The sequence below is a fragment of the Pongo pygmaeus genome, chromosome 18 (genome assembly GCF_028885625.2).
Source record: "Pongo pygmaeus isolate AG05252 chromosome 18, NHGRI_mPonPyg2-v2.0_pri, whole genome shotgun sequence".
In the NCBI taxonomy this organism is placed as follows: domain Eukaryota; kingdom Metazoa; phylum Chordata; class Mammalia; order Primates; family Hominidae; genus Pongo; species Pongo pygmaeus.
Genome location: NC_072391.2, coordinates 54,347,543 through 54,365,695, shown reverse-complemented (window position 1 = coordinate 54,365,695; position 18,153 = coordinate 54,347,543). Strand labels below are relative to the sequence as shown.

General features: G+C 40.1%; 1 protein-coding gene across 3 annotated transcripts in view; it reads right to left on the bottom strand.

Moving 5' to 3' along the window:
- RSPRY1 (ring finger and SPRY domain containing 1) overlaps nucleotides 1-18,153 on the bottom strand; it is a 51,150-nt gene that overhangs the window by 17,619 nt on the left and 15,378 nt on the right. For all 3 annotated transcript variants that reach the window (XM_054454973.2, XM_054454971.2, XM_054454977.2), the window contains exons 2-10: nucleotides 17,464-17,968; nucleotides 14,361-14,413; nucleotides 13,292-13,404; nucleotides 9,366-9,492; nucleotides 8,517-8,575; nucleotides 6,274-6,340; nucleotides 5,416-5,547; nucleotides 1,930-2,045; nucleotides 1,357-1,500 (exon numbers count right to left, since the gene is read on the bottom strand). In XM_054454973.2, the coding sequence (XP_054310948.1) occupies nucleotides 1,357-1,500; nucleotides 1,930-2,045; nucleotides 5,416-5,547; nucleotides 6,274-6,340; nucleotides 8,517-8,575; nucleotides 9,366-9,492; nucleotides 13,292-13,404; nucleotides 14,361-14,413; nucleotides 17,464-17,813 (1,161 nt within the window). In that variant the 5' untranslated portion in view covers nucleotides 17,814-17,968. The remainder of the gene's footprint in view (nucleotides 1-1,356; nucleotides 1,501-1,929; nucleotides 2,046-5,415; nucleotides 5,548-6,273; nucleotides 6,341-8,516; nucleotides 8,576-9,365; nucleotides 9,493-13,291; nucleotides 13,405-14,360; nucleotides 14,414-17,463; nucleotides 17,969-18,153) is intronic.

Here is an 18,153-nt window from a genome sequence, read left to right as displayed (position 1 = left end):
AGTTCTAGAACAATTTTTCACTTCCAAATGAGGAAACTAGCTAATTCTGAGATTTTCCCCATTTTTGAATACAAAGAAAACAACTGTTGTAGAATAGGAAGGCCACTGAATTCTGGTATGAGTTTCTTCCTACTCTGTCTCAGTTTTCTCATCTGTGAAATGGAAATTTTAACAGTAAAAGCTATTGTGGGAATCAGATGATTGGCAGACTGGGGTCTAGTTCTCCACCCCAGACAGGAGTACAGACTTGACCTCTCCACTGGCCCTTTTCCTTCAATTTGTCTCTCTCCAGCCTAGGAGTTTTAATAATACACCATCAACAATTCCAGGGTGAAATACAGCCTTGCTGAAATAGGCCTTTAAAAACTATGCTTATAAATAGGTCACCATGGGATGTGACTGTAGTCTCAGCTATTCAGGAGGCTGAGGTAAGAGGATGGCTTGAGCCCAGGAGTTTGAGGCCAGCCTGAGCAACACAGTGAGACCTGTCTCTAAAAGCAAAGCAGAAAACCAGAAAACCTCACCATGCTTATGGCCAGCAAGTTTAGCTGGATTTTGTTGGATCACTTCTAAAACCCATTCCAGGATCTTACATATTCGAGGGGGGGCTATTATTTAGATTAACAAAATAATCTATGGGGCTTTTCCCACCTCAAATGGTAGAAACCATATGAAAACAAAATATTCCTGATCAAAACTGGATTAATTCCAAACAGCTTATAATTTGATCATCAGAAGAAAGCCAATTGGCCTGGGTGTTAGAAGGGTATAAAGTGGCAAGAAATCATACATCTGTAGGAAAGGGAGGAACTCCAAAACCTTCAATGCTACTTACTCTAGGATTTAAGTTTCCCTTTTATATTACAGCTTTCTATAACAAAAGATAAATAATTGAATATTGAGAAAAATGTGCCAACTAATTACTAGGTAAAAGTCAAGTGAAAGAAGTCAAGCCAACACTCTATTTTTTGACAGGAAAGGAATCCCTACAAAGCGCTTAGAGCTTCAACTCAAGGTAATAATCAGCACTACTTCCTGTATAAGAAATGAGCCAAATATGTGGCTGGGGTGGAAGCAGAGCCTACAAAGACAAAGGACACATCCAGCCTCTAGGTGAAAAATTAGAGTGAACTTAAGATTCAAGAAAAAGAAAAGGCCGAGGGGCAATTTCACTTGTTTTCCCTATTTCTCTATCAGTTTAGTAGATCATTGTTAGGGACCTGGTACTATGTGGCTCTGCCCAAGAAAAGATTATTGAGCAAATCTATTTGAAAAATAAGTATTTTCCACCCACCAACTAGGGGGAAAAAGCAAACTGCCACTGCCCCCATTTTCACAGTTCTCTAGGGTACTCACATGATTGAGGAATTTGCTGTCTCGAGTGGCCCAGCCAATCTGCATGACGCCAGAAGTGACCACTGTTACTTCATAGTACCATACCCCAGCATCCACACAAAAGGTGCAACGCACACTTTCAAAAGAGGAGGCATCACAGCGAGCCTGGCAAAACCAAAAAATGTGTCAATCAATCATGAGGGCCTGAAGACCACCAAAGATAACTGACTACTGGGAAGGTTGAGTGTATTTTTCCTTATTAAAGCTTCTGGTGGACTACTGCTTCCTCCTCTGTCCATCCTCAGTGACAAAAAGTACAAAACCAAACTATATTAAGGCATTTGGCAACATACAGAATCAAAGAATTGTTTGCAGCCATTCTTCAAACAGTTCTTTAATCCTGACACATCTAGTGCCTTATGGTACCTTCTGTTCATAAGCAGCTCTTTCATCGAGACTTCCCCCTGAAGTCAGCAACATTTCCAAAATACAGGGAGAGAGGGAAGCACCAGCCCTAAGACAACTGGCTATGCAAGGATTAAAATAATTACCCTCTCATCCCACAAAGGGTCCAACTGTAGAAGCGTTACCTACCTCTAAGCCATGAGGTGAGATCTTCAGGTACTCGCTGACATCATTGCTATTCAGCATGGCCCTAATGCTACTCAAGTTCACTTTCTCATAGGTCAGCTGTCTACCTTCTTTTAAAACTGCAAAAGAAAGAGTGTTCATGTTTCTAAGGCAGGCTGCTGTGGCAAAAAGAAGAAGCTAGTGCCAGCTACAGCATTCAGACAAGAGGAAGAAATGAAGGGCATCCAAAATGGAAAGGAAGAAGTCAAATTATCCATGTTTGTGAATAATATGATCTTACATTTAGGAAAACCTAAAAAAATCCGCCAAAAACTATTAGAACTAAAAAGCAAACTCACTAAAGTTGCAGGATATAAAATTAATATACAAAAATCAATAGCGTTTCTATATGCCAATAGCAAACAATCTGAAGAAGAAATCAAGAAAGTAATTGTATTTACAAAAGCTATAAATAAAATAAGATACCTAAGAATAACTTAATCAAAGAAGTGAAAGATCTCTACAATGAAAACTATAAAACACTAACGCAAGAAATCAAAGAGGACACAAAGATATACCATGTTCATGGATTGGAAGACTCAATATTGTTAAAATGTCTATACTACTCAAAGCAATCTACAGATTACATGCAATCCCTATCAAAATACCAATGACATTCTTCACAGAAATAGTAAAAAAAATCCTAAAATTTATACAGAACTACAAAAGACCCAGAATAGCAAAAAACCTGACCCTCAGCAAAAAAACACAACTGGAGGAATCACATTACCTGACTTCAAATTATACTACGGAGTTATAGGAACCAAAATTGCATGGTACTGGTATAAAAACAGACACATGGACCAATGGAACAGAACAGAGAATCCAGAAATAAATCCATACATCTACAGTGAACTCATTTTCAACAAAGGTGCCAAGAACATACATTGGGGGAAAGAACAGTGTCTTCAATAAATGGTGCTGGAAAAACTACATATCCATAAGCAAAAGAATAAAACTAGACCCCTATCTCTCATCGTCTACAAAAATCAAATAAAAATGGATTAAAGATTTAAATCTAAGACCTCAAACTATGAAGCTACTAAAATAAAACATTGGGGAAACTCTCCAGGACACTGATCTGGGCAAAGATTTCTTGAATACCCCAAAAGCACAGGCACCAAAGCAAAAATGGACAAATGGGATCATATTAAGCTAAAAAGTTTCTTACAGCAAAGGAACTGATCAACGAAGTAAAGAGACATCCCACAGAATGGGAGAAACTATTTGCAAACTATCCATTCGACAAAGGATTAATAACCAGAATATATAAGGAGGTCATATAACTCAATAGGAAAACATCCAGTAATCTGATTAAAAAGTGGGCAAAACATCCGAATAGACATTTCTCAAAAGAAGACATACAAATGGCAAACAGATATATGAAAAGGTACTCAACATTATTGATCATCAGAGAAATCCAAATCAAAACTACAATGAGCTATCATCTCACCCCAGTAAAAATGGCATTTATCTAAAAAACAGACAACAATGAATGCTGGTGAGGATGTGGAGAAAAGGTAACCCTTGTATACTGGTGGTAGGAATGCAAATTAGTATGGCCACTATGGAGAACAGTATGGAGGTTCCTCAAAAAACTAAAAACAGAACTACCATATGATCCAGCAATTCTGCTGCTAGGTATATACCAAAAAGAAAGGAAATTAGTATATCAAAGAAATATCTGCAATCTCATGTTTATTGCAGCACTATTCACAATAGCCAAGATTTGGAATCAACCTAAGTGTCCAACGAGAGACAAATGAATAAAGAAAATGTGGCACATATACATAATGGAGTACTGTTCAGCCACGAAAAAGAATGAGATCTTGTCATTTACAATAACATGGATGGAATTGTAGGATATGATGTTAAGTGAAATAAGTCAGGCACAGAAAGACAAACTTTGCGTGTTCTCACTAATTTTTGTGGGAGCTAAAAACAACTGAACTCATGAAGATAGAAAATAGAAGGATGGTTACCAGAGGCTGGGAAAGGTAGTGGGGGTGGGGGAGAAATGGGGTTGGTTAATGGGAATATAGCTGGATAGAATGAAGAACACCTAGTATTTGACAGCATAACAGGATGACTACAGTCAACAATAATTTATAGTACATTTAAAAATAACTAAAAGTGCAAAACAAAGAAATTTTAAAACACCAAAAGAGTATAATTGGAATGTTTGTAACACAAATAAATGATAAATGCTTGAGGGGACAGATATCCTGTTTACTCTGATGTGGTAATTACTCATTGTATGACTGTATCAAAATATCTCATGTGCTCCAAAAATATGTATTACTACATATCCATTAAAAATAATCCCCCTGGAAGGTAAAACACACTGATTTTTCATACATTAAAAATAAACGAACAAATAAGTTAGTGCTACCCTAGTCAAGGAGTAGAGGTGCTCGTAAATGGCAGAATAGGTGAGGAGACATAGCCAGAGGTTTGCTGCTGCACTGCCATTTGAAGATCAATCAAACAAATGCTAGAAAAGGCAGCACTGCTAGATTTATGCTTCCATTCCCTAGAGTATCATTTTGTATGAACAAAATCCAAATTGCACTCTTTCAGAATTATTCTTTAACTGGCACTTCACAGGCTGTGCATGAAGCTCCTCCCCACAATATTGGGGTAACAGTGGGGGTGGATTTACATGTCCAGTTATGCTTTAGCATAGTATTAACCATGGATGGGGGAGTGAGGGTACAGAAGTATACAGGTTGATCACTCTTAATCTGCAAATCCAAAATGCTCCAAAATCCAATACTTTTTGAGTGCAGACATGAGGCTCAAAGGAAATGCTCAATGGAGGGTTTCAGATTTTTTGATTAGGGATGCTTAACCTGGTATCTGCAAATACTCCAAAATCTGAAAAAATGTGAAATCTGAAATACTTTCAGTCCCAAGCATTTCAGATAAATTCTACCTATAAGAGAAACTCAACCTATAGTAGTTTTTGTAACAGCAGCCCTTGGAGGAGGAAAAGAGAAAAATCAGGAACAATTCTCATGGTGTAGGTAAGACATGACTTGGGTTTTGAAGAGCAAAGTTGGGAAAGGGAGAGAAGTAAAGAGGGAATTCCAAGTGAGGGGAATAGGTCCAGAGGCAGGAATCATCAGGACCTGTTTGTAGGACAGTGAGATGACTTGTGTTGGAAAGAGCTGGTTAGACAGTGCCATATAATTAAGGGCTTTGATGCAGCAGGAAACTGGGTGCCAGTAAAGGTTTTTGAACAGGAAAATGCTGGAATAGAAGCACACCATGTAATTCTGGTCTAAAGGGTCTCTAAGATACTTTTCTGCTAGAATATATCCAACCTGCCAGTAGAGGTCCTTGTAAGGACTCATACTTACCATTGCAAAAGGAAGACCAGTGAGCCTATGAAAGAAATGAGTCTGGAAATGGAAACAGACATTTTAATAAAGGACAACTCCCACTTACAGAGATTGTCTAAGCTCCACTGGGCACAGAAACCAACTTGACGTTTCAGATAATCAGGATCATTAGCCCAGGACTCCAATGTGACAAGCCGGTCACTAATACTGGATTCAGAAATAGTCAATTTATTTTCACCTGTTTGGAAAGACATAATCCTTGAATTAACAATGAAAGGGTAGAATGATCTGCTCAGCAAATTAGTATTGTTAAGGAGGGGAAGAGGCAATTAAAGAATTGGAGACTAGATTAGACTTCAATTAAAATTTCTAGGGATAACATAGCCAAAGAGCTTTGACTATTTTCTTTTCCTTTTTTTTAGTCACAGGGTCTCTGTTGCCTAGGCTGGAGTGCAGTGACACAACTATGGCTGACTGTAACCTTGAACTACTGGGCTCAAGTGATCCCCCCGCCTCAGCATCCCAAGTAGCTAGGAACATAGGTGCATGCCACTATGCCTGGCTGATTTTTTAAAATTTTTTGTAGAGATTGAGTCTTGCTATGCTGCCCACCCTGGTCTCGAATTCCTGGCCTGAAGCAATCCTCTAGCCTTAGCCTCCCAAAGTGCTGGGATTATGGGCAAGAGCCACCATATTTTTTTCTAGAAACTAGCAATCGCATCACTAAATTTTTGGCTATAAAAAGTGAGTAATCATGGTTACCAACTTTTGATTCTTAGGTGAGAAAATCCTTGCCTTTGTCCCTGTTAATACTTCATTGGCTTTAACGTGTCTATCCAGATGAAAACAGAATGTATGCCCATCTGATGGGGTTCAAAGTGTAGGCTCATCCAGTAACTAAGAAAAATAAAATTTTTAACAACCAATACAGCAGATCATTAGTGCAAGAAGTCACTATACCTACTTGTCTGTGCAAACTTTTCCAGTGCGATAAGTGCAAAAAGCATGACTGTGGGGTGGGACTGTAACTTCTGAAAAACAACAAAAGATAAAAAAAAAAAAAATCATTCCCCTGCAGAGGTGGCAAGTTATCAGTTTCATTTCCTTGCCCAATATGTGCTAGATGTTTTTTTGAGTGGTCAGAAAAGTTTCATTCATTCAAGCTCTCAATTATACATTTGGCTAATAATGTTAGTAATGAACTGGACAGTCTCTCTTAATCTTGTATTTTTTTCTTAAAGTCACTAGGTTAATTTATAGATTTGGAAATTTCAAAAGTATCCTGTTAAATACACTATGTTATTTTACTTAGTAAAACTTATATTAGGGCTTTGTTAAATAAAATATTCATTCTCACATTCATTTATGCAAGCCAAACAGAAACCTAGAATTATAAACTAAAAACGATCTTTTACTTAGAATCCTAAAAAGAACCACTTATTACTAACAAGTTGCAAAATTATAAATAATTAACAATTAATGGCTCAGTTTTTAAGCTGTTCCCTGAAAGGAATTCTACAAATACTGATGGTAGACAGGAGAAAGCAACAAGTGAACTCTTTTAGTTACATTGAAGTTCATGTCACGTGAGTTCCCCTTTAAGGAAAGGTCTATCTGTTGAACATGACACCTTCTCATAGCCGTGCTTTCCCTACTGCTACATTGGGAGCCACCAGAGGAGCTCCAGAACATCAGATGATTCCCACTCACTTCCCTGGTACCCCCTAAGTTTTGGAAACCTCACATAACCACCATCCCTGCTGCTGGAAAGCCTATTCAGCATTCTATTTCTTCTCATATCCATCTAAATCCCTCTGCCTGGCTTTTCGGGCCCTGAACTCTTTCTAGCTGGCTACTCAGTCTGTGTCCTATCTCTGAACACTGTCTTCTCTCATCAGACAATTCTCTGTCTCTGGGCTTCTGCCTGTGATGTTCCCTTCGCTAAGAAACCAATTTTTTCCCTCCTCTGGGCACAATGAAATCCTCATCTTATGGCATGACCCAGCTGAGGGTCCACCTTCATCAGAAAGTCTGACTTTCATGACACCCCGGCTCTCATTACCCCCACCACCCACCTCCCTCACCTTCTCATTTAGGCCTTTTTTTTTTTTTTTTTTTTTTGAGATGGAGTCTCGCTCTGTCACCCAGGCTGGAGGGCAGTGGGGAGATCTCAGCTAACTGTAATCTCTGCCTTCTGGGTTCAAGTGAATTCCTGCCTCAGCCTCCTGAGTAGCTGGGACTACACACACATGCCACCATGCCCAGCTAATTTTTGTATTTTTAGTAGGGACCAGGTTTCGCCATGTTGGCCAGGCTGGTCTTGAACTCCTGACCTCAGGTGACCAGCCCACCTCAGCCTCCCAAAATGCTGGGCTTATAGGTATGAGCCACCGTGCCTAGCCCTCATTTAGTCTTGATGAAGTACTTTCTCCCATGATCACATCCTGTGATAAAATGGAGGCTAATTACCTTGTCTGAGTAGTTTTGTTTCCTCTACTAACCAATAAACCTCTTGAAATCAAAGGACTGCCATGTTGTATCCCCAGAGTGCTCATTGAGAGTAAGGTAAGTGTTTTAAGCACGTATCAGTGGGTATTGACAAATAAGAGTTTTCAGACCAGAGTTTTGAAAAAGGCCAATGCTCACTAGGCTTACAAAAATAACTTTTAAAAATACAGACCATTCAAGACCACAGGCCAGAACTATGAGAGATCTGAGGGCACAGCCTCAGCAAACCAGAAGCTTCACAGACAATATATTAAATACTCCAGTGACAACAGTTTTAAGAAGAGTAGCAGTGAGGGGGAGGGCAGGGAGGAGTAGAGATTTATATATACTGGGAATCTGACTTGATGGCCTCCTGGCTTGGAACGCCATGTAATTTTGTTTCTACTGTGGAGGTCCCTATTACCATTTGGCAAACTCAAGGAACATGCAAAAGAGCCAATCATAGCAGCTATCTTATGACTAAATTTAAAACCAGACCAACTCAGCTGTTTTTGCTGGTTGGGATAAATTCCAATCCCACTCTCTTTTTTAAACATAGGAGGGAATAAATAAGCACTCGGGAAACACCTGCAAATAAAATTTACAATTGATTCCATTCTCTGTGCCAGTGGCTATGCCAGCAATTTGAGAAAATGCACAGTTCTAGATGATGCCCACTTCTAGATGACTAAGAATAAATAGTTTTGATGTCTCACTTACCAGACACTGTAGCAAATATTCCAGTATTCCTGGGCTAAGTAAACCTATACTTGCAGGACCTAGACAAATACAACAAACACTTGATATAATTAAAATGCCAGATTAGTTTAAATCACTGGCAACAATCAAATTGTTTTGGTAGAACTCTTTCACACACATTATCTTATTCAAGCCTCCTGCTCTGAGGTAGAAAATAGTACGAGCCCCATTTCACAGTTAAGCAAGTGAGCCCACAGAGTGAAGCAACTAACTCCAGGGCACTTGGCGAGCACATGGGAGAGTCCAAACCGGTAGCCACATGTTCTGATTTCTAATCCATTGTTTCTTCCACAATATGTGATGTAAGTAGCTGAGCTATGCCCCTATACTTTGCTGTTAACTTTCTTAAAATGGGTAACATTCATAAACAAATTAAATATCTGCTTCTCAGGAACTGCTCCAACCAGAAGTTCCTTTTCCTCTCCCTCTACCTTGTATGTCTTCATAATCTAGCTAAATTTTATAAAGTGTGTATATATGCAAATTATATATTGTATACACACATACATATCTTTGTTATGCTGAATTTAGCTTTTTTCCCCTTTTTTCTTTTCCTTGCTCCTTATTCTTAAAGCAAATAAGCACAACTTCTTTCTTTTAAAATTTCCCCTGAAAATCCACAAAGCTAAATTAAATTGCATTCACCTCTGTAGCCTTTCAGTAATTTTCTTCCAGTTAGTCTATGTCTCTCAATATCATTTTTAAGAGATTTCTTTCTGGTATAGCAGTTTGATCAAAGACATACAGTACAAATTTCCCTTTAATGTCAAACAACTTAAGATCTTCCACTGTGGAGTCTCCCAAAGTTACCTGCTAGTTTCTCGGCCAAGCAGCCTAGGACTGCAGATGTGTTCCTGTGTTTGGCAGGATGGCTTGAGTCCTGGCAAGCTACTTCTCCATTTAAATTGAGAATTTCAGTCAATTTCTGGAGTGCATCCTAAAACAAAAAATACAAGTGGGTTTGACCCATATACGACACAGGTTGTTTTCCCAGGCTCATTTTTTTTTTGAGACAAAAGCTATAACCAGCACTTTGGGAGGCCGAGGCGGGCGGATCACGAGGTCGAGAGTTCGACACCAGCCTGGCCAACATGGTGAAACCCCATCTCTACTAAGAATACAAAAATTAGCCGGGTGTGGTGGTGTGCGCCTGTAATCCCAGCTACTCAGGAGGCTTAGGCAGGAGAATCACTTGAACCTGGGAGGTGGAGGTTGCAGTGAGCCGAGATCGTGCCGCTGCACTCCAGCCTGGACGATAGAGCAAGGCTCCGTCTCAGGGGGGGTGGGGGGAGCTATAACCAGGTGTTAAATAAACTCAGAATGACCATATAAAAATTATACAATGTACCCCAATGATATCATTGATGGGAAATATCTGATCAACCTGAAAGTCTCCTTACATGACTTACTAGATTCCATTTCATTCAGAATGCTTAAGTTGTATCAAATATATGCTACATATTCTTGAATCACTAAACAGATTAAACCCACTCAGATGCCGTTATGAAAACATTAAAGGCTAGTGATGTTGAAGTAAAAAGTTACTTTAAAAAAAAGTTTTACTAAGCAAAAACAAATCCCAGCAGAGTTTTCTTCTTTTCTTTTTGCTCTTGCTCTGTTTCCCAGGCTGGTGTGCAGTGAAGTGATCATGGCTCACTGTAGCCTTTACCTCCTGGGCTCAAGTGATCCTCCCGCTTCAGCCTACCTCATAGCTGGGACTACAGGCACATGTCACAGTGCCCAGATAATTTTAATTTTCTGTAGAGATGGGGATCTCATTATGTTGCCCAGGCTGGTCTTGAACTCCTGGCCTTAAGTGATCCTCCTGCTTCAGCCCCCAAAAGTTTTGGGATTATAGGCATGAACCACTGCACCCCGCCCCAACAGAGTTGAAGGCAAATTGAAACAGGCACCTCTTATAAGCCTAGGCAAAAGTCAATTCATTGGTGACTAGGCTAAAGACTTTCCCCTTCTGTCCACAATGTTTTTCAGCACTGGGCTTAAACAGATGAATGAAAATGCCAGAATTGAGGCTGGGCACAGTGGCTCATGCCTGTAATCCCAGCACTTTGGGAGGCCAAGGTGGGAGGATGCTTGAGCCCAGGAGTTTGAGACCAGTCTGGGCAACATAGCAAGACTCCATCTTAAAAATGAAAGATGCCAGAATCCAAAAAAAGAAAAAAAGAAAAAAAAAGCACTCTGTAAAACACATGGACTAAGGCAATGAAAGTTCAATGCTTTTGTTCTATGTAAAGGATAACCAACGTTACACTAATCATTAATACATTTGAGTAAGATTCAAAACTGCTTTCAGTTTTAACTTTTTGTTGTTGTTGTTGTTGAGACAGAGTCTCACTCTGTCGCCCAGGCTGGAGTGCAGTGGTGCAATCTCAGCTCACTGCAGCCTCCACCTTCCGAGTTCAAGTGATTCTCCTGCCTCAGCCTCCTAAGTAGCTGGGATTACAGGTGCACGCCATCGTGCTGGCTAATTTTTGTATTTTTAGTAGAGATGAGGTTTCACCATGTTGGCCAGGCTGGTCTTGAACTCCTGACCTCAAGTGATCTGTCTGCCTTGGCCTCCCAAAGTGCTGGGATTACAGGCATGAGCCACCGTGCCCGGCTTTTTTTTTTTTTTTTTTTTTTTTTTTTTTTTTAACAGAGACAAGGTCTCACTATGTTGCTCAGGCTGGTATCAAACTCCTGAGCTTAACTGATCCTCCTGCCTTGGTCTCCCAAAGTGCAGGGATCACAGGCATGAGCCAGTACGTCCAGCGCAGTTTTTCCTCTTAATAAAAAACATTCTTAAAACTTTTGTTATGAGGAAATTGCTTAGAGAAAGATAAGAAAATCAGCTCAGCAACTCAACATTCTCTTCTAGCTTCTGAATAAAGATCACCACCTCAGATACAAATACTTCTTTTTTTAACCAGGCTGGAGTGCAATAACGCAATCTTGTCTCACTGTAATCTCGACCTCCTGAGTACAAGTGATCCTCCCACCTCAGCCTCCTGAGCAGCTGGGACTATAGGCATGCACCACAACACCCTGTTAACTTTTGGATTTTTTTGTAGAAACAGGGTTTCACCATGTTGCCAGGCTGGTCTTGAACTCCTGGACTCAAACAATCTGCCTGCTTTGGCCTCCCAAAGTGTTGAGATTACAAGCGTGAGCCACTGCGCCCAACCTAAATGCTTCTTCTTCTTTTTTTTTTGTTTTTTTGAGACAGAGTTTCGCTTTGTTGCCCAGGCTGGAGTGCAGTGGCACGATCTCAGCTCACTGCAACCTCTACCTCCCAGGTTCAAACAATTCTTGTGCCTCAGCCTCCTGAGTACTGGGATTACAGGTGCCTGCCACCACTCCTGGCTGATTTTTAGTAGAGACGGGGTATTTTAGTAGAGACGGGGTTTCACCATGCTGTTCAGGCTGGTCTCGAACTCCTGACCTCAGGTGATCCACTCACCTCAGCCTCCCAAAGTGCTAGATTACAGGTGTGAACCACCGCGCCCGGCCTTAAATGCTTCTATTTTTAACATTTTAAAAATTTTAACCTAGGCTGGGCACAGTGGCTTACATGTATAATCCCAACACTTTGAGAAGCCAAGATGGGAGGATCCCTTGAGCCCAGGAGTTCAAAATCAGCCTGGGCAACATAGTGAGACCCTTTATCTACAAAAAATAAAAAAAATTTAGCTAGGTGTGGTGATGCACGCCTGTAGTCCAGCAACATGGGAAGCTGAGGCAAGAGGATCACTTGAACCTGAGAGGTTGAGGATACAGTGAGCCATGACTGTGCTACTGAACTCCAGCCTAGACGGGGCCGGGGGAGGAAGGGAGGCAAGAAGGAAAGGGAAGGAAGGAAGGGAGGGAGGGAGGGAGGGAGGGAGGGAGGGAAGGAAAGAAAGAAAGAAGAAAAAAAAGCAATTAAATAAAGCCTTGATAGAGAATGTGGCGGGGCATAGTGGCTCACGCCTACAATCCCAGCACTTTGGGAGGCTGAGGTGGGCTGACTGCTTGAGCCCAGGAGTTTCAAGACCAACCTGGGCAACATGATGAAACCCCATCTCTAAAAAAAAATACAAAATTAGCCAGACATGGGGTCATGCACCTATGGTCCCAGCTACATGGGAGGCTGAGGTGGGAGGATCACCTGAGCCTAGGGAGGTTGCAGCTGCAGTGAGCTGTGATCGCTCTGCTGCACTCCAGCCTGGGTGACAAAGTAAGACCCTGTTTCAAAATAAATAAATAAAAAGACAGAGGGCTGGGTGCAGTGGCTCATGCCTGTAGTCCCAGCACTTTGGGAGGAGGCCAAGGCAGGTGGATCACCTGAGGTCAGGAGTTCAAGACCAGCCTGGCCAACATAGTGAAATCCCGTTTCTACTAAAAATCCAAAAATCAGCCAGGTGTGGTGGCGGGTGCCTGTAATCCCAGCTACTTGGGAGGCTGAGGCAGGTGAATCGCTTGCACCCGGGAGGCGGAGGTTGCAGTGAGCCAAGATCATGTCATTGCACTCCAGCCTGGGCAACAGAGCGAGACTCTTGTCTCAAAAGAGGAAAAGAAAAAAAAAGAGGACATAATTCTTCATAATACAAAATAAATTTACATAATAAAATCAATACTGAATAAAACAGACCCCAAATGTATAAAGATGAAACACATTACATCAAATGTTCTTTGTGGTCATTTATCCTGTGCTTAAGCACAAATGATAGTTTCATAAAAGATAAGTATTAACTTACTTTAGTGGGCAATGGACATTCATCTAGTAACAATGTTATAACAGCTGGTCCCAGTGGATCTTCCAGTGGAATAACTCTAATTAAAGACTGGACAACATCCAACCATCCTTCATCTAAGAGCAAATCAAGAAGATTATATGATGGAGTCACTATTTTTAAAATGTGAAAATATGTCACACCAGATCAATTCACATTAAAAGAAAGACTTTTGGTCTATAGATTTTTAGCAGCTAATATTTGGCATGGACATAATCATCAATTGCTAGTCATCGTGGTGGAGTAAAAACATCTTAAGTTACAGGAGTCTGGTGATTTATGGGTACCTTTATTTGGAAAAAGGTTAAGCTATGGTCTTGTGCTCTCACATTAAAATAGTTTTAAGCATCTTATTTACTACATAGGAGTTAACTGAGAAAATGAAGTATACTTACCCGTTGGCTTTGTTTTCAGAATGATACTTAGGAAACTAAGGAACAAAAAATATCTTTGGCCAGGGGCTGTGGCTCACACCTGTAATCCCAGCACTTTAGGAGGCTGAGGCAGGAGGATCCCTTGAGCCCAAGAGTACAAGACCAGGCTGGGCAATATGGTGAAATTCTGTCTCTACAAAAAACAGAAAAATTGCTGGGTATTGTGGCATGCGCCTGTGGTGCTAGCTACTTGAGAAGCTGAGGTGGGGTGATCACCTGGGCCAGGGTAGTTTGAGGCTGTAGTTGAGCTGTGATCGTGCCACTGCACTCCAGCCTGGGCAAAAGAGTGAGACTCTGTCTCAAAAAAAAAAAAAAATAAATAAATAAATATATATATATATATATATATATAGTCTCCTCTCCATTCCACAACAGTATGGTGAAAGATCCATCAATGCCAAAAAAAAAAAAGGATATAATATGCATTGCCTATTATACCTACTCAGGGAAATTTCCATACAGTAAGGGCTTTTTTCATTGTTATGTATGCTGTATTTTTGGAGTCTTTTATCTCAAAACAAAACAAAAAACAAAAGGTGGCTGCTTTTATTCGTTATTATATATTCATTATAAAGTAATAAAAACAAAACGAAAAATACCTGTTTCTGCCATTTCGTGTAATGTTATCATTGAATAGGGAGGTTCCTGATCACTGGAAAAAAAAAATTCAAGGCATTAAACCTGAGGAAATAATAAATGACAATTCCAAATAAGAATTCAAACTTGAGGTGTGGAGGTAAAAAGGGACAGAAGAAATGAACACAAATGTAAGGAAAGAGATAGAAGAGACAACCTGAGCTATGACCTGTAAGGATGAATGTATACCATATGTGCTAATTTTCAGTCACTGTCCACAATGACCCACAGACAAAATGGGCATGTGGGTACAGACAAGGACTACTATGTGTCCTGGGGTAAAAGCACAGGACTAAAACTGGAGATCACAGCCTACTCTCAGCTTTACACTCAGAGGCCCAGTGCCAACTGAGACAAGCCAGGAAGGTCAACATCATCTTCATACTTACCTCAGAGAAATGCCAGGAAGAGAGATGACAATCCCGGTTGAGGACTTATGGAAGCAAGGGCCTATATACACATCTTCATTTTGAAGTTTTCTTCTGGAAATACCACTACATGCTTATACTTCATAAAATGGTATTATAAGAAACAAAACCAAACTTAAGGAACTACTTAACATTCTAGAGATTGCTCCAAAGTGGCATTATACACCTTAATTCAGTGGTGTGATCCCAGAAATCTTTAAAAAGTCCTTCAGGGGAACTTCAATAATGAAATGTTTTCCATTAAACAATTCCAACTGCTTAAGAACTCACCACTTATTTGTTTACACATTGTGGATCTCTGTTTTACTGTGGAAAAAAAAAAAGCCCCAAAAACTATCATTTTAAGTCATTTAATCCTGAGAATAACCTTGTGATATGGGAATTAGTATGGTCATTTCAGGTACTCATTAGGTGCTGCCTGTTTCAACAATATAACTGACTGATGCAAACATTTCTGAAGAATGATCTGGCAATAATAAAATTAAGTATGCATATACCCAGCAGTTGTAGATAAATTTTTACACAGGTCCAAAAATCGATGCATATTTGCGCTGTTCACTGTAGTGCTGTTTGTAAGAACAAAAATTTGGCAGTAACCTAAGTGACCATCACCAGATGAAAATGTAACAAAATATAATACTTTCAGGCATACAAGGGAATACTCTGTAATAGTCAGAAGCAGTTGTAGATTTATATATAGCAACATAGATTTCAATGTTGAGAGAAGTTAAAAACAAAGAGGTTTGTAGAACTATGTCACTCTCTTTTAAAATATTGCAAGGTGCCAAGCGTGGGGGCTCACATCTGCAATCCCAGCACTTAAAGAGGCTGAAGCTGGACAAGCGCTTGAGTCCAGGTATTTGAGACCAGCCTTGGGCAACATCACAAGACCTGGCTCTACAAAAACTTTTTAAAAAATTAGCCAGGTGCAGTAGCACGCGCCTGTAGTCCAAGCTACTTAGGAGGCTGAGGTGGGAGGATGGTTTGAGTCCAGGAGGCTGAGGCTTCAGTGAGTCATGATCACGCCACTGTACGCCAGCCTGGGTGACAGAGTGAGACCCTGTCTCTTTAAAAACAAAACAAAACAAAAAAACTCTCTCTCTCAAAGTCTATTCCACACCCATTTTTCCAATGAGCTTAAATTAACATTGCTTGTGGTTTACTTCCTTATTTGGGAAGGACAACTTTTATTACAATTTGGTACAAGGGATTAAAAAAATTTTTTTAAATTAATTAATTTTTGAGACAGGGTCTTGTTCTATTGCCCAGGCTGGAGTGCAGTGGTGCGATCATAGCTCACTGCAGCTAGAAACTCCTGGACTCTAGCAGTACTCCGTTCTTAGAATCCTGAGTAGCTGGGATCACAGGCAAGCACCATTGTACCTGGATAATTTTTAAATTTTTTTTGTAGAGATGGGGTCTCCCTATGTTGCCTAGGCTGGTCTTGAACTCCTGGCCTCCAGCTATCTTTCTACCTCAGCCTCTCAAAAGTGTTGGGATTACAGGTATGATCCATTGTGTCTGGCCAAAAAATTATTCTTCCTGAAGACTAACAAATGCTCCAGTATTTTACGGAAAAGTTTAATACAGCTCTAAAAATTCGTTTGTATTCACAGGTACACTCTGTTTTATGCTTAATTTTTGAGGAACTGAACGAAACTGGGTTTCTATAAATGTGATTATCAAATGTTTATATACTTAAATTTACTAGCAGGGCCTGAAGCAAAAAGAACACATAAGTAACTTTTTAAAAAATACTACCATCTACTGAGCAACTGTTAAGTACAAAGCTCCATACTGAATGCCTTATGTACATTATCTCATGATAATCCTTGTGGGAACAGTATTATCCCCCCATTTACAGATGAGAAATCTGAGGCTTCAAGAAGTAACTTACCCAATGTCACACAGTTAGTAAGGCACTGGGCCAGAACTTGAGCTAGGCCCATCATGGTTCTAAGCTTTGTGCTCTTAACTACTGAAGTATACAACTTTAAGTTAAATGTTTTTTTCTACTTGGATGCCCTTTAATTTCACTGTTATTCAATCTATGATTTTGTATTTAGAGGTAGACAAAGCAGAGGAAAAGACAAAACAGGTACAGGTGTGCCTTGCAGTATCAACTGACAAGCTTCCTAAATGGATTAAAGATAGTCAAATAAGGGATAAAGGATCAAATAAAGGATAATGAAAACTCTCCTTGACCTTAGTCCTTATGTTGCCAAGAGAAGTTGCCTGTAGCCATGTTCTTGGTAAAACAACTTATCTTGAATCTGAGGTCAGTGGAATAGACAGGCATGTACCATTAACAGTGAACCTTCATGAAACCATTTCCTATTGTAGCTAGCAACATAAACTCACTCCATATTTACTCTATTCTCTAAAAACATCATAGCTTTATAGTGTTTTCTGCTACAGAAACATTTAGACATTTCCAGACAGAGTAGATGACAGCAAGCAAAAACATCAAATCTTATCATTTACTCTGCCATTAAAGGAAAATTAAAATATTCTCCTTTGCCCTGTGAGCACAAGGCTTGGCGAGTATGTCCTAAAGGAACTGAAGGAGTCCTAAAGTCATGGTTCCTGGCAGAACACTTTTCATTCCACTGGAGGTGACTGTGAGTCAGATACTTACTTATCTACAAGAGTCCGTATTACTGCCAGTGTGTCCAACACTAGCCCATCCACATTTTGTTTCTTTCTCCTTGGCTCATGTGGTCCTCGGCCCCTCCTTGGTGGCCGAACAGGGTCCCGTGGTTGGCTCCTTGTGTCAGCAGTGGGTACTGCACTGTTCTCGGCCTGTTGCTGCTGGGTGTCAACACTGTCATCTGTTCCACTGTCATCTCGGCAGATACAGGAATTACCCATGGTAGTAGTGGCACCTCCAGTCCCTAGGAAGTGGGCTATGTGCTCTTCGAGAGTCAACAACAGACCCTGGCCAAGGCTTCTGCTCGCTAAGAACACGGCCCAACCAAAGACGATCATTTAGGTAGTTTTCAGTTTTCCAAGTACTGTTTTCATAATCTGGAGTTGAGGAATTTGCATCCTATTTGTTTTTAACAACTGAATGCCAAAGAAAGTTGCAGAGCTTATTCCCAACATTATCAACTACAGGGAATTCTGGTCATCCAATGGCAGTTCTAAAAGAAAATGAGAAAAAGGAAAATGAGTAAAAGATTCTTGACCACTTAATTACTCAAATTTTCCTAGTCTGATTTTATAGATATTAGGATTCTAATGAAGAATTATCTTTGGTTATTGTTATAGGTTTCCAATACAAAGAGATAGCTTTGGATAACAGAATTAGCAATCAATCAATAATTTC